Below are 16306 nucleotides of genomic sequence, written 5' to 3'. Positions count from 1 at the left end.
CTTTCGCTAGGAGCGAAACCATCGTCCGCCGCGAAGCAGCGCGATCACAAAAGATCAAAACAAATATTTGTCTTCATTTTTATGAGAGTGTTTGCTTTCCGGAACTTGTATAATTGCCACATGTACGTGAAAGCGTCCATCCGCGCGCGCGCACTTCGAGCACCGAGCCGAGCGCTTAACCAGGAACACGATCGGAGGTCAGCGTCAACTTGCAGGCGCGCAATAAGAGTGCGGAGAGATCAGGGGCTCAGGTACAAAAGGATACCTTCTACCACAGGTGCGTCAGCTTCCCCAGCGCCGCAGGCCAGCCCCGCCCACGGAGTGAAACCGTCGGCCGCCCGCAAAGCAGCCTAAACGAGGGGAGGGGAAAAAAAGAAAAAAATCCACCTCCCATGAAGTCGCGCACATATAGGTAGTGACGTCACTGACGTCACTGTGCTGCGTCCAAGGAGGTTAAAAAATTGCAATTTTTTTAATATCATTGGCTGCGCCGCTGCTTAGGGGGTGTGGTCAGCCTGGGCCCCTACGGGATACGGTTTGGGAATACTCTGCACGGCGCCGAGACTTTATCACGCCGTCGGAGCAAGCCGTGTTGCGCCTCCTAATGAAATCTTGCTCCGTGGTGCCACCCAACGTTTGTGTTCCACCTGGTTTGATTTATCGATTGTTTGATGGTTAATGGTAGCCCCTTTGTAATGAGGTGATGATGTGTCATATCACCGAAAATTCTAACATGTGCATACTGTACTTTTGGTTCAATTCCAGCGCTGCTCTTGGGGCAGGCTCAAAATAAATTTTGTTCGTTACAGGTGGTAGCTTTCTTAGGCGTTATTCTCATTTCTGCTTTTCGTCCAGCAGCCTTCTAAATCTTTTCGTCGTCTCGAAAGCCCCAAAGATAACTCCCTCTGCGCTACCCTAAACTCCTAGGGGTTCGGGAAACTGAATAATTCCCCCATATAAGCTTTGGATGGACACACTCACATTGCAACACTATATGCCGCATAGTTTCTGTTTCTTTTCCGCAGACCACGCATACTTCAACAATTTATGTATACTTTCTCAAAAACCTCTTAGTTCTCAAGCAACGTGTTTTAGCCTCAAAAAGCAAAGCACTGCCCTTGGAATTATCGTAGAAAATTTCCTTTCTGATGCCCAATTTCTCAGCCCTGTACATCTCTAACGACATTTTAGCTTCCATTTTTTCTCTGAATTTATTCGTTTCTATCTGCGTTGTCTTTTTTTTTTTGGTTACCTTGGCTGTTTTGGATTCTGCACTGTTCTTTCCGTACTTCATCGTTAGCCTTCTAGTCTTTCTGAACCACTGCGTGCCCACGCTTTTTATGTATAGGCACCTAAACACTTTAGCTGTCCACCTACGTTGATCCATTTCTCTAAACCTCCTCTCAAAACATATTTCACTCTCACCTTCTCGAACTTCAAACTACTCTCAGCCCACATCTCCATGCACTCCTTCATTGGTTGTTCTTCCATGCGCACCTAAGGCCAAGCGGCCTACCGCTCTCTGGTTCACTTCATTGCATGATAGAGCACCTGACTGTAAGCAGACTGGAGCATTCGCAAATGTGAGAACGGGAACCATTACTGCTTTCCCCATTCCTCTCACTACTTCATATTTGTTACACCCCCACAGAGCTATATGCTTCATTGTGGCTGCTTTTCGCTTTCCTTTATTCTTAAGTTGCTCCTGGTGCGTTCTTAAGTAGTTGTCCCCTTCTTTTATCCACACTCCCAAATATTTACATCCCTGGACTCTGGGTAATTCGGCATGTTGGATTGACACTGCATCAGTGCTAGTGTCATTGAAAACCATTATTTCCAATTTTTGAGTGCTAACATTTGACATGCAATAACACCTGGCATGCGGAATAGGAATTATAATACCTGTAAAACCACCCCACACGACTCTTTGTCGTTCCTCAAAAAAACCTTCATACTGGTGTGCCGATTCACTGCTTTCACCCGCGCGACAGTAATTGGCTGGCATTTAAGCGTCGAACAACGTGATAATCTGTAGTTGTAATGTTGAAGAACTTGCAGTGATATAGGTAAGCTTTGCACAGTAATGGTAAACATTAATTTAAAATGCCCGGGATTCATGACAATGTTTTCAACAATGAGCGCTACTCTGGAAAATTTACTACCTTTTACTTTCTTCCAGTGCTTCATCGGCCAGTAGTGTGCTACCACGGATAGATCTGAATTGCGGAGAACTGACGACAATGTGAGTATGAGAGTAGAGTTTATGGAACACCAGTTCGGTGTTGTCAACTTCACGACGTCATATTTTGCCTCATGTTAGGCGAAAAGCGTCGTAAAAATTGGAAACCTGTTGAGGAATTCAAGTGCTTCTCTCTCCCTAATCTGCACGTATTGTCCTACACTGCGTGAGTAAAAATCCAAACGAACACAATAATGGTCAGCCGTTGTTAGTGCAATCGACGATTAACGCCTCTGCTTTCTTTATTACTTTCACTTGCACCAATCTGGAATCACCGGAATCCGTGCAATAACGCATTTTTATGTGACCCAATTATATAAATCACCAAGGCGGCGTCCCGGGGTAACGCTGTTGTTCGCGGCGTACCCCAGAGTATTCGAAGCGGTTTATATAGTCATAAGCGTTCAAAGCTCATGAAACGCTGGCGCTTGTCATACATCTTCCCGTTGTTTAGCGCAAAGAAAACTATAGGTACATTTGAGGAAAAATATACCTAATTAACCGGCAGCGCCCACGTTCCTTTAGTTAGGACGCCCGTCGGGTTGGTTTTTACGATGGTAAACGCAAAATGTGGCAGTGCAACGCCGGCACGTGTGAGAGGAAAAGCAAGCACGAAAAGAACAGAACTCCCGCGGGCGCAGTTTCACGCAGGGCGCGCGCGAGCACTGCGAAGCCGGAAAATTTGAATTGCATGGGGTGGTAGGAGTAAGCGGATAACGGCGGAACATCCCATTATGGCGAATCACTGCTCTGCACTTCCGACAGCTTTCACATTGAGTGGAACAGCTTTATTTTATAAACCGCTTGGCTTTCGAAGTTTTTGGGTTACGCCGCGAACAACAGCGTTACCCCGGGACGCCGCCTTGGTGCTCTATATACTTGGGTCGAGCGAGCGAGCTAGGACGACAAGGCGAGCGCCTTAAGTGCTCTGCACTTAAAATTTTCCACATTAGGTTACTAGAAAACTGCCCGCTGAACTCTTTCATGTAAAATATACCAATTTATTATGTGCCAAGAAATAGTTTGGATAAAGGCGGATCTTTATTCTTAAGCGTAAAAGTTATGTCTTTCGTTTTGCCAATGGTATTATGCAAGCAACTGCTGTTTCTTCACAGAAAAAAAATTGGTAACATCTCTTGACCACTTTTCCCAGTATCCGTTTCATTTCTACCCGTAAGGTTTTACTTATTCCTACAGTATTCCTGTTTTTACGAATCTACGTCAAGCTAAAAATTACTCAAACATGCATGTTATTATCGGGTATTGGTGTAAGAAAAAAACTTTTATTCAACGTGGTGCAAAGCAAAAGCGCCTCTTCAGTTCAGGAGTCCATGAGCCGCCTTTGTGAGCGCAGCTTTCTCCACGAAAATCAAAGCCGTTCCACCCAATGTGAAAGCTGTCGGAAGTGCAGAGCAGTGATTCGCCATAATGGGATGTTCCGCCGTTATCCGCTTACTCCTACCACCCCATGCAATTCAAATTTCCCGCGTTCGCAGTTGTGACGCTCGTTAATTGGTTAGTCACAAACTTATATTAAGGTGGGTCCACGCAGAGCTTGGAGGAAATGAGACACGCTGAGGCGGGCGAAAAACATTAACAATTAGTTTAATGGGTGCCTCAGCGGTGCCGACTTTCTCACCGGGTTGGGCGGGATTGTTCGGGTTGCAGGGGTGGTCAAACGTCGACGGGACGCCGACTGGCCAAGTGGGTCTCGGGGCCAGGAGACGGAGGCAGTGCGGGGCCGGTGGCTCGAAAGGTCTGCGCGGTGAACCCGAGGGCAGAGACGGGAGGCAGTATCGATCCGGTAGTTCGGCGAGCTCGAGTTGTAGGCCGCGGTCAGGAAGGGGAGCCCGGGCAGGACCGGTAGCTCGGCGGGCTCGAGGTGCAGAACAGGTCAGGAAACGCTGGCAGCGTGCACGCTCCTGGGAGGGACGCGCTTTCGGATTGCTCCTACAGCTGCGTCCGAATAGCAAGACGGTCCCCCGAAGTCCAGCCACGATCCTCTCCCTTCGTTCCTCTTTATCTCCTCCTCCTCCTACGTCCGAGCAGCGGCGCGGAGAAGGGCGAGAAGGGCCGGCTATACGCCTCGAGCGCGGCCTGTAGGGGCGCCACTGAAATCCCCCTAGCGGCCCGTTTCGAAAGCAGGCGCGGGAGTCCCCGGCCCGCTCCCCCCTGTCGCCGTTGCTTTTGGGGCTCGTTCAAGACAGCGATTTACCGTTCGTCCGCGTTCGGAATACCGAATAACGTGGAGCAGGCACTCTGTTTGCAAGCCTGGTGTGTTCACGAGAGTATAACGTTTCCGACGCGATCTTAATACGAGCGCCGGGCGTGTGTGACAGGCCGGCGTCCCGAAGCCAGCATTTGCATGCGGCTGATTGCAATTCCACTGCCCTGAAATTTAGTGGCAGTGTCTCCGTAAGCAGTGTTTCCTCCGATGGTCATGTTGCGGCCATACACACTATGATGTAAATCGACTTTGTGCACTACAAAATCCAGCGGAGCACTCATACCTGACAGCACGAAAGTTACGCCTGCCAATATCACATATCAGATATTGATCAGTACCCTGAACAAGCCAATGCGGCATAAATTTCGCAAACATTGTACCAAAGAAGTACGATGGATAATGCAAAATTACACTCCGGAGTCAGCACACGACGACAAATTTAATGCTGGGTCGTCTTGTCCCGAGGTGAGCGCTCGCAAAGATTCATCTGTTACATTTATCCTCTACGAGAAGCGCGAAGATGGGCTTATAGAGTAATCCGCGTCCGCGACCAAACTCTTCTTCGAAACATCGTCGTATGACACAGTGAGACTGCAGAATCTAGCATAAACCGAAATCAGAGACCCTTATCAGATACGACACTCTTCCAACGAGCCCGTGTGTACGAGATTTCGGCGCACGTTAAGGATCTCCAGGTGGTAAAAATTAATCCGGAGCCCTCCACTACGGCGTGCCTCATCGTCTCCGTTGCGTCGGCGCGTTAAACCCTGCAATCAATCAGTCAACTCTTTCAACGACACCTCGTATTTCTTGTGAACTGCCTACCCTGTATTCTTCAAAAAATGCGTCCGCCGAGTGATCAGCCGTTCGTTGAAGGCGAAAAAGAAACGAAAAGTGAACACGCAGCTTGTGTGTGTGATTACTAAAACGTTCATTCGTTGATTTCGCTCCGCATTTGTAAACAACGATAGTTGAGCGTCCTCCTCCTCACCGCCCCCCCCTCCCCCCCCCCCCCCATGTCTAGCGAAATATCAGTGCATTTCGCATCTAGTTGGTCTGGTGAATACTACCTTGCTCAAACAATAAACGTCTTTAGCATTTCAGAAGCTGCACTCGGTTGTTTTTTTCATTCCCGTACGACTATTCTAATTATTCCTGACTTGCAGACCATTCATTTTCCCGTGGTTTCATTAACATATACCTTGGTTCTTACTATAAGGCATGAGTGAGCACATATCTGACAATGCACAGCCTTTGAGTTTACTTAACATTTTCGCGTGGCTTATATTCCCATGAAAGGCACAAGTTTTTGTCAGCTATTGGGTTATCACATCCCTGAAACATATTTTTCTACGACGTACATACTCGAAGCAAAGCCGCATTTGTTGTCTGCGCTGCAAAACGAACCAACCTCTTACAGTGCCAATATCAGGTCTAAACGAGGTGACAATAAATAGAATTCACTTGTGCTGACGTGTTCGAAGGTGACAGCGGTGATATGCTGCTGCCGTCGCCGACGCCCGCAAGAGTAGCCGAGAAGCGCTCAGAACCGCCTCCCCGGGTAGCTCTTGTTGGCGTTCGAGCGCTCTACCAAGACGCAGCTGTTTTTTTTAAGCACCCTAAACGTGCAGTTAGCTTACAGACGTCACCATAACAAGTTGTTTAGTGCGCGGAAAGGCAAAGAGAAGCGAAAGAGAACCAAAACACTGCATGACCACCTATCAGCCACGCAGCGCTAATCCCGCAAACGCCGCGGAGAAGCGGCGGCAGGCGGCGCAGCGATCGCGAATCTCGAGGCGTATAAGCGGCGGTGGACGACGCGGCCGTCCGCGAACCCGCCAAGGACGCGTCGAGGAGGAGGGGAGCCTGGCTCGCCCCGAGGCAAAGAGGAAACGTGTCCTTTGAGATGCTGCCGCGCGTTTCCACGGAGATACTTCCTGCGGACAAAGTTTTTCCATCTGGCTCGGAGAAGTCGGGACACGCACGACCGTCACACAGTGCTCGCGCGCCCCCTGCCTGAAACTGCGCCAGCGGGAGTTCTGTTCTCTTTGTGCTTTTCTCTCCGCACGTGCCGGCGTTGCACTGCATGCCACATTTTGCGTTTACCATCGTAAAAACCAACTCGACGGGCGTCCTTAACTAAAGGAACGTGGGCGCTGCCGGTTAGTTACGTATATTTTTCCTCAAATGTACCTATAGTTTTCTTGCACGAGGTCGCGGGTTCGATTCCCGACCGCGGCGGCCGCTTTTCTGATGGAGGCGAAAAGCAAAAACGCCCGTGTGTACGAGATTTAGGCGCACGTTAATGATCCCCAGGTGGTCAAAATTAATGCGGAGCCCTCCACTACGGCGCGCCTCATCGCCTGGGTTGCGTCGGCGCGTTAAACCCTACAATCAATCAATAAACCTATAGTTTTCTTTGCGCTAAACAACGGAAAGATGTATTACAAGCGCCAGCGTTTCATGAGTTTGGAACGCTTATGACTATATAAACCGCTTGGCTTTCGAAGCCTCTGGGGTACGCCGCGAACAACAGCGTTACCCGGGGACACCGCCTTGGTGTTCTATATACTTGGGCCGAGCGAACGAGCTAGGACGACAAGTGTCAAGGGGAGAGCCTAAAGTGCTCTGCACTTAAAAACCTTGCGAACGTGTACTTGTAGCCGAACGTATCCGTGCAGCGCAAGCGGTGGCGCGCTTGGCATGCCGCCCAGCCGCGGCGGGAGTCGTAATTGCGGCCGTTGTAACCATAGAGTTTCATACAAATAACTAGAGTGAACTAGATTACAGAGTGGTTCAAACGCCTATACTTTCAATGCATCAAAAGTGAAGAAAAAAACGGGTAAAATCCGGTAGGGGCGCTGCGATCGCAAGACTTCCAAATGTGGCGCAGTGGTAGAATACTCGCTTCACACGGAAAAGGCCGGAGTTCGATTCCCACCAGCACCACGATGTGATACCTTTCTTTTGTAGTTTTAAAAGACGATAATCTTTCTTGGGCTACTTAAACCCAGAAATTTTGGTCTGTATGTATGTCTGTCTGTCTGTCTGTGACTCGATTCAGCCACCCGGCCAAAGCAAAAGAATGGCTGCGAAATAGTCTTATACAGTCACAGCTAAATCTACCCGTCTATGTCCGGTGTAATGTTCATACTTGTCAACATTGTTGAAGAAGAACAAGATATTACGCAAATATGAGACAACACATCAATACTGAAGTGATATTTGCAGTGTTCCTTTATAAAAGAATCAAACATGCTTGACTTTTGCGAAATTAAATACTTCATTAACTGCAGAAAAAGAATTCACTCCGCCGTCGCCTGCTGTCGCCCGCGCCACTATATCTTCTAGCGGCATTATAAGGAATCAGTCGGCAACAGTTACGCAAGGTTCCACTAGATAGGTTCCATGTTCTGCTTGCAACGCACGTGGAGTAGGGAAACGCGGTTCTATAAACGTTGAAGTAGGGCGCATCGAATAACGCGCGTCTCCGCCATACGGCAGCGTTCGCATCGAGACACCCGGTTTGGAGCAGTGGAGCGCGGGGAATTTAAAATGATTTAAACAAACCTTTGACGTCTTTACCTTGGGAGGAGCGCGACGCAAGAGGAACAACATCAGAGGTGATCGGGAAAGCGAAGGGAGGCATTTACTACGCAAAAGCCGATAAAGACTATCGTCTTTTGACGGCATTTGCAGCGAAAGGAGCAGATACGCGGCCAATTTTTTTTCTTTTATTGTCCACGAAACCTTGGGTAAATACGCTTAAGGGTCACTATATAGGCCTTTAGTACTTACTTTCTGTTCGGCACGACATGCAATAGTCATACTTTGACAGTGAAATAAATGTTCATGCTTTCTTGGAACAGACAGTCACGGGCAAATTTGTAGTTTGCGATTAAAGAAAAGGCAGCACCGCAATTTTCTTAGCTCCGAATACGTCATCTACATATCTACGCCTGCCTATACACATAGAGTTTCATACAAATATTATTGTATGAAACTCTATGCATATACATGCTTTTGTTCTATGCAACGTCACCCTCGCTGAATCTCCGCCTCATAAGTGCGTCTTCATGCAGCGAGTTGCTTGTCAGAGCCCGGCAGCGCTTTTCCCCAAACGGTAAAAACCGAGGGTAGATTAGGCGAAGAAACATATATTTGGCAAACTAATGCGCTACCGATTCATATTTTAGACGATAGGATTACTCGCTTCACGCCGGTTTTTAACATGTATGCGCTGTCTTCAATCCACGGGGTGCAGTATCATCCATGCGATGGCTCCGTGACGCAGAAGTTCATGCATCAGACGACGTGAAAGTTGTGGGTGGCCGCCGCATGACAGCGCCGGCATCGCAAGAATACAGTAATTTTCCCTTCACTTTCGCAGTATTAATAATAAAGTGCAATTATTTTTGTAAATAATTATTTGCCTGCTTATATTTTTATATCATTTTATAAATATTGATTTGTTTGTTTTTAAATTATCCATGCAGAAGCTGAAGTTGCCACTGACCACCGTGTGGCGGCGAGACGATCGCAAGACTTCAGGGGATTCGCCTTCCGATACCCTGTTTTTGCTTCATTTTTAGCAGCTCGTTTGAACCACTCTATGTTCTAGTTCACTCTAAAATAACTAGAGGGGAAATTGGCGCTAGTGTCAACGCGAACATGGCAGCGGCGCTTACGCTTCAATGGGAACATAGAGTTTCATACTAATATATACTAGAGGGAAATCTGGCGCTGCATTTGCGGGCCGCCGTGGGCCGCGCCATTGCAGCTAGCGACGTTCCTCGCCTCCTTGGCTTGGTTAGCCACATGGCTTCTTTTTCGTCTTGAAGCCAAAAGGGGTAACATTGTTTTTTTGTTCATCTTCCATGAAGCTTCTAAATAATCCCTGACAAATAAATTATTCGAGAGCTTTAATTTGATAGTAACCGAACAAATTTGATTAATTTTCTGCAGTAATATTGTTGCATTTTTGCAGCCAAAGCTAACTTTTCAGCCTGATCGTGAGCCATGCCAAGGACAAGTGGAACGTGCCTGCCCGGTACATGACGGCACGCTCGCTGAAGCGTGGCTCCCCTAGACAGTGGCGCCAGATTTCCCTCTAGTATATATTAGTATAAAACTCTATGAATGGGAATGGTGGGTAGTTCTGGAACCGGATTGCGTAGGATCGAAACGGGCTTATGGCTGCGCTAATTGTGTTTTTTGACAAAAAAAGCTCTTATTGCCCGGTTATGCGTTTACAAATTACATGGCGAACATGAAAGTTAGTGACGAAAAACTGGTTTTGTAGGAAATAAAACGGCGCGTTTAAATAAAAAGCAGAGGCGGAGCCGAGTGTTGGTGGAGCAGGTTTGCCATTTTCCGCCAACTACAGCCGGACGCGGACTTCTTTAAAAACTACTTGTAAAAGTTTCAGCGCTGGTGGTTTGTGATAGTAAGAGAAGTTTTGTGCTCATAAGTGCTCATAAGAAAAAAGAAACCGATTATCTTTGGAGAAGTTATTCTTGCCTGAATTAGTGACATTCATCAAGCTGCGTTTCCTATCAGCCGCCGGTGCTGCTGTTCTACGCCGTATGAGCCGGCGTTCGCACGATAGGTGTGGCTGTTCCAAAAGTTCGCAACCGTCGTCAGCTTTGACAATACATTGCTCTGCCGAATGAGCAGCTCCGCAACTCCTAATTCGCAGACAACTTCGCCGCACAGAGCGCCGTCATTTGTGTTTTCGTGCTCGCTGTGCGGCAATGAATTGCTAACGCACCCAATTCGCAACTCTGGTTATAAAACATTCCACTCAGGGCGGCGTCAGTGCACGCGAGGCATGCAGTTCAAGGAGAAACGTATTTTTGATCGCTCCTCCCAACACCCCGCGTAGGCAAATGCGTTCATGTAAATCCGAAACGAAAACGAAACTGCCTGCAATCCATAGCAAGTTTCACAAGCCATCGAATGCCAATCCGAATCCAAAACTACCCATCACGCCCGTTGAGGTGTACGATCGCAGCGCCAGATTCCTCTCTAGTTATTGTATGAAACTCTATGGTTGCAACAGACGACGCGGATGTCCTCACTCTCAGCGGAGCGCCGATCATCAAGGCACCCTATTTGGGGATTAAACGTAGCCGCACCTGACGGGGCGCGCCGTCCCTGCACGGCAATTAATGCACTTTATAAGCGACCCCAAACCATCCACCGCCGGCGGCGGCGGCGTCCGCAGTGCTCCTCTATATTTGAAAAAGAAACAGCATCCGGCGCCAGGTTTCGATCCGAGGACTTTGCGGCCGCAGCGCGACGCTCTACCGACCAAGCCACGGACGCGACGGTGATATCAGTGTTAGACGCGCCTTATATCTTTAACGCATTCAAACTACGTCGTCAGCGGCGTGCGTTGGCGACTCAGCGGCGTTATAGCGGCTTGATAACTGCGTGGTGTACACGTGATACTACAAACCCGATGGAAGAGATGGAAGAGAAGGCGGCGAGGCGGTGGGCTGCGGGGGCCGAGCGCAAGCGCCGCAAGCGGGCCGACAACCGTGCATTCGCACTTTCACATTCTCCCCTCGGGGAAATGCGGGGGAATTTTCTTTTTCGTCACGCAGGCTCCAATTGTCGCCGGCTACGATGTGCTAGTGCTGCGTATCAAGGTGGTCGTGAACGAGACACACCAGCTGACCTCGTCGGAGAGTTTAACATAGACATCCTGCTCCACATAAACGATTTGTTCCCGGCTTTTGATTAATTGTGGGGTTCCACGCGCCGACGCAACGCAAGCGATGAGGCGCGCCGTTGTGGAGGGCTCCGGATTAATTTTGACCACCTGGGGATCTTTAACGTGCGCCGAAATCTCGAACACACGGGCGTTTTTGCTTTTCGCATACATCATAAAAGCGGCCGCCGCGGCCGGGAATCGTACCCGCGACCTCGTGCCTAACCGCACAACGCCTTAGGCATCTGAACCACCGCGGCGGGTTCTTCCCCGCTTTTATAGTGGTCTTCCCCGCTTTTATAGGGGGCAACTTTTGACTCGCATGATACAACCCCCGTCTTCATCCAACCTCACGGTACAGATAGCGTTAAGGTTGGTCGTTCGCAGCTAAACTGCTGCTATCATTGATTAAAGGCAATAAAGCACTTTATTTTAATATCGGCATATGCAGTGGCTTTTCAACAATTTCGCGGGAGATTCACCTTCGCGTTGTCAGACGGCGCATCAGTTTTTATTCTTTACTTCGATCGGTGTGGAGCGTTATCTTCTGAAAGAATCAGCCTAGTTACACAAGTCGCTCCAGCTGGAGTAATAGGTTTTCTGTTTCGTTTTGTAACTGACACAATGCCCTGCGTATGTTCACAATTGCAGCTTACCCTACAGTGATTTCGAAACACTCGTGGACCGAATCGACAGCGGTAGGAATTCATGCCACATTACAATGTTATTTTTCACCAAATAGATTGTGAAGCCGTACGGAAAAATAAAGAAGAGTGGATCTTGGGCAAAAAATATTCGAAGATTAGAATTAGAATTAGAAGATTGGAACTATTAGAATGCCTAAGCATCAAATCTTTTTTGTCGCAAACTTCAGGCTGGACCTGAGCGCACGCCTTCCTCATGCTGTAGAAGTGCACAACGAGGCGTTTTCCGCCCGTACCTCGTACTGTGTCGGAATTCTGTGCTTAGCGCTCTCAAAGTACTCAGTGATCGCGTTTGGTTGCTTTAGCAGCGCATTGGCTTCCCCTAGCCCTTTTTGGTCCCACCAGTATGGGCATTTGTTCGCAGTCATTTCCAGTCCTTTCCTACAGTGGCTTGTGGACTCGATTGTAAACGCGCTCAAGCAGTCGCGTGAATCGCAAGGCCTGTCGAGCAGTGACCTGGTACTTGGAGCCCCGCGCTGCTAGCTGCATCCACGGCAACGTTGCCAGTGTTCTGGAGACTCTCCGCGCGTTGTCTTCACTGTGTCGTTATGTGCCCTTTCATTGCTCCACATGCAGCATGTAGGGCGACGGGGAATGGAACAGAGCGCAGTAAAAAGTATCGCGACATGCACATCACGCAATAGCTTCCCTGCGCATGAGTTGTAATTTGTTCCTTAGTCAGCTCCACGTTCCGCGTCACTATTGAATTAGAGTGGGCGTGTCGGAAGGGGAAAGCAGAGAAAAATCATAGGGAGAAGCGTGCGAACATTTTCTTATTTCTATAAAGTGCGCGAATGGTAAGAGATGGTTTTCTGTAGCGGTTTACACCGCTTCGCTTTAGACCGCGACGGACGCACTATGTCTCGCCCATGATTTCAAGCCAACGGAGAGAGCCCCTTTGTAAATTTTGGGCCACAGAAGAAGGGGTGAAAAAGGTGTGGAGGGGCACCCTCCTTCTTGCGAAAGGCATCCGAGAGCCCGATGGCAGGCTGTATTTTCTGGCTTTTCGCTTTGTCAGAAAATTTGCAGCGAGCTCACGCACGTCAAATTTTTCACGGATGTGCACACACCCTTTCCCATTACACAGTATCGTGCAACCTTCTCTTTGTTCTGTGCACTGAAACAGAGATCCAGATTGGCGTGGCCTGCTTTTGAGAAAACTACGTATTCGCAAAGTCCTTTGATCCATAACAGAGAGGCGGACGTGTGAAGAGAGCGCCTATCCACGTCCTTCAGCACCATTTCTTGCTGCCACCACTTGGAAACGTCATCGCTGTAGACAGAAGAGTCTTCACTAACGAACTTCCATTGCTTTGTCCCAAGCTTCCTTATTAATTCTTTAGCCCATCAAGCAACAGATCCACAACGATAGCATGCTACCAGATAATTGGGTACCATTAGCTACATTTTCCGGTTCAGGTGCAAGCGCGAGGATTACGGCTATTGTTCAAGTTATTTAGGAATTCAGCTAATGACTGTGCCAGTGCAAAGATGATGCGCTTTATCTCATAGGCTCCATCATTTGTAGTCCCGGACACTAAAGCTTTCTTTCATTTGTGTCTTTTCTTTTCAGGTTCGAGAAGTTCCTCATCGTTCAAATTAGTGAAGGCGAAAAAAACCGCCAAGCTATGCAGCAGATGCTAGCCAGTTCAGTCGACAGTGTAACGCAAAAATTGGGTGATACGGTGGAAAAGATGAGCAGCATGATGAAAGAACAGTTCAAAAAGCAAGATGAACTGATGGAAAAAATTAACAAACAAACAATTTCGATGAACGAAAAGATGGTGGAATATAATGCTGTCCAGAGACAGGAATTGCTACAACATATACAAAACGTCCAAAGTAAATCTCAAGCCGAAGCAAAGAATTGGATGGAAAGTGCGCACAAGTCGCACATGGAAGCTTTTCATCAACTCCAGAAAACTATGGATGATGTCCAGAGATCTGCTCGAGAAAAATCGGAAGCGTCGCGTAATACGAGGCGTTGTTGCATTCAGTGATATTTCACCACCACTGACATTATGGACACTTGCGCAGCTGAGCCCAAACACGCGCGTTCGATTCCCGGCCGTGGCGGCCGCTTTTCTGATAGAAGCAAAGCGCCAAAACGCCCATGTGCTCGAGATTTCGGCGCGAGTTCAAGATCATCACTTGGCCGAAAGTAAACCTCACAGTGCGTTAAACCTCATAATCAATCTATAAACCAATTAATCAATCAATCGGCATTAACTGACACACGTTAGAATAAGACTGCGCAAAAGACAAGGATGAATTCGACACAAGGAGGACGGGATGTGCACAACTTCATACTTTATTTAGGCGTGAAATTGCAAGCCCATATATACTTCCCATCGACATCATCCATAAGCCAATCAATAGCCGCACCACCCTCTCGGCGTAACAATAATCACAAGTCGAACACAACAAGCAAAACAAGCCGATACGGCGCGGCAAACAAGTCAATAGGCACTACAGAATAGATTGAACGTGCAGAAAAAAAAAGCGTCAAAATAGACACACATCATTCCATGACAAAAGAGTAAAACCAGAGCCAGTAAGGCATGACATCGTCTAACTAAAATGATAACAGCATTGGGAAAATGAAAGTAGTGAACAAAACGAAAGGTGCGTTTCATTTTCTTTTTCTTTTTAACAGAAGCCTAAACATACACCTAAAACAAAAAGCTTCCTGATGTTCTTTAATTGTGACCATGTAATAATGCGAATTGTGTGGTTAGCAGGCTTACGGAAGGCGCGCTGACACAATCCTCCCCACAGTCTCTAATCCTGTAGCCTTCGATAATATTTATCCCTGTTTTACCTTTACCACGTTCAAAGAATTCCGTTCCTTCACCCTTGGGAACGCAGCCTCAGGTTTTGCCATGTATAGCCAGATGCTCCCCAGATTTATTTTTAAGAGAGAGAGAGAGAGAGAGAGAGAGAGAGAGAGAGAGAGAGAGAGAGAGAGAGAGAGAGAGAGTTCTCATACACCCTATCATTAAAACATCTGCCGTTTGGACCAATGTACAACTTTTTGCAGGTCAAAGGAATTTTCCAGATTACGCCCGAAAGGCACTTTCTATACCGTTTTTAGTGTCTTTTTTCACACGCATTCTTTTTACGTTTAGACATTAGCAGGAATTACTTAGAAGCTTACAAAGCACTGAAAAAAATCGCGCTAACACTGCACCGGCGTGATACTTTTTTAATGGCGTGCGACACTCTGTTGTCATTTCAAGCAAAAATACAATCGGAAGTTCCGCTCGTCTTGCCACGCCTGATTCTTCGTCCTGGTCTTTCACGCAGTCTTATGCCTTCGTGTGTCCCGAGCCAACTAGCTAGCAGCCAAGTCTTATTATGATATCAATTGATTTGTTACTTTAGTTTTCATTACTGCATAGCCAAGACGCAACACTTCATTTTTATTCTCGCTTATAGTTGGTGTGATGGTGTTTTCCAAGCAGAAAAATCAACAACGAATAAAAAGTTTCAAAACTGGCCTGCTTTTAAGAATGCCGTGCTTCCGGCATGAAAAACGATTTTATGCGTGAAGCTCACCTCCACAAACCCCGCAGGTTTCTTTACGTAATTGTCTAGGCGTCGGTTTCCTCGCGTAACTTTATTTAAACCTATTTCAAATGTAGTAAACCTGATTTCCCTGACCAGAGTGAGTATTAATGAATATGTAGACAGAGAACTTAGCCAACCACCAGCTCTCTAGGCCTGGGTCACCGATGTCAACATCCTACGGTAACAAAGAAACGTGGGACACAGTTGATGCAATGCACCCCTATGACATATCTGAGGAAGAATTATTATTTTACGCAAGGCTTCATATTGGGTTGGATTTTGCTAAGAACAATTCAGAGCTAGTGCATTTAGTTGAAAAGCTAGATTGACAGGGGCGAGATAATTGAGACAAGACGACGACTCACTCGCAAAAAGTGTCCTCTGTTTCTGGCTATAGTGGCGCCGATAACTGAGTTCGCGTGATTGAGATAGTCGAGGCTCGGTCCAGGGGTAAGGTCCACCTATTTAGGGGCGAAGCCCCTTAGGGGCTGTGTCGGGCGCTTCGACGCACGAACTGGCGCGGGCCCTGGGGCGAGCAGCGCGGGAATGGAAAGCACGTGTTGCGCGGCGTTTTCGAACGCCGCGAATTCCGACAAGGGCCGCGCCTGCTCGCACCGGCTGTCCTAACCGCCACCACATGGGATGGCCACCGACGAAGACGACTGGCTTTTCCTTCTTCCCCGGCCGTCAGCGGCAGGAGGAAGGGAAGATGAGACAAGAGAGACGCGGTCCGGGCGCAGGAGAGCTCGGCCCGTCGTCTTCGAGCTCCGCGTGAGCACCGTTTTTAAGTGCGAATGCACTTCTTAAGCGAGCCTGAATCGTCCGCCGCCGTCGTCCGCATAGCAACAGCT

General features: G+C 48.0%; 1 protein-coding gene across 1 annotated transcript in view; it reads left to right on the top strand.

The window, feature by feature from the left end:
* LOC144149000 (uncharacterized) overlaps nt 1-16093 on the top strand; it is a 60986-nt gene extending 44893 nt beyond the window's left edge. The window contains exons 4-5 of the mRNA XM_077680524.1: nt 2180-2242; nt 13459-16093. Of these exons, the coding sequence (XP_077536650.1) occupies nt 2180-2242; nt 13459-13885 (490 nt within the window). The 3' untranslated portion in view covers nt 13886-16093. The remainder of the gene's footprint in view (nt 1-2179; nt 2243-13458) is intronic.
* Nucleotides 16094-16306: the final 213 nt, after the last annotated feature.

The sequence above is a fragment of the Haemaphysalis longicornis genome, unplaced genomic scaffold (assembly GCF_048455015.1).
Source record: "Haemaphysalis longicornis isolate Haplotype H1 unplaced genomic scaffold, Haemaphysalis longicornis Haplotype H1 scaffold_8, whole genome shotgun sequence".
NCBI lineage: Eukaryota > Metazoa > Arthropoda > Arachnida > Ixodida > Ixodidae > Haemaphysalis > Haemaphysalis longicornis.
The sequence above is the reverse complement of the archived record's forward strand: the minus strand, read 5'-3'. Positions and strand labels throughout refer to the sequence as shown.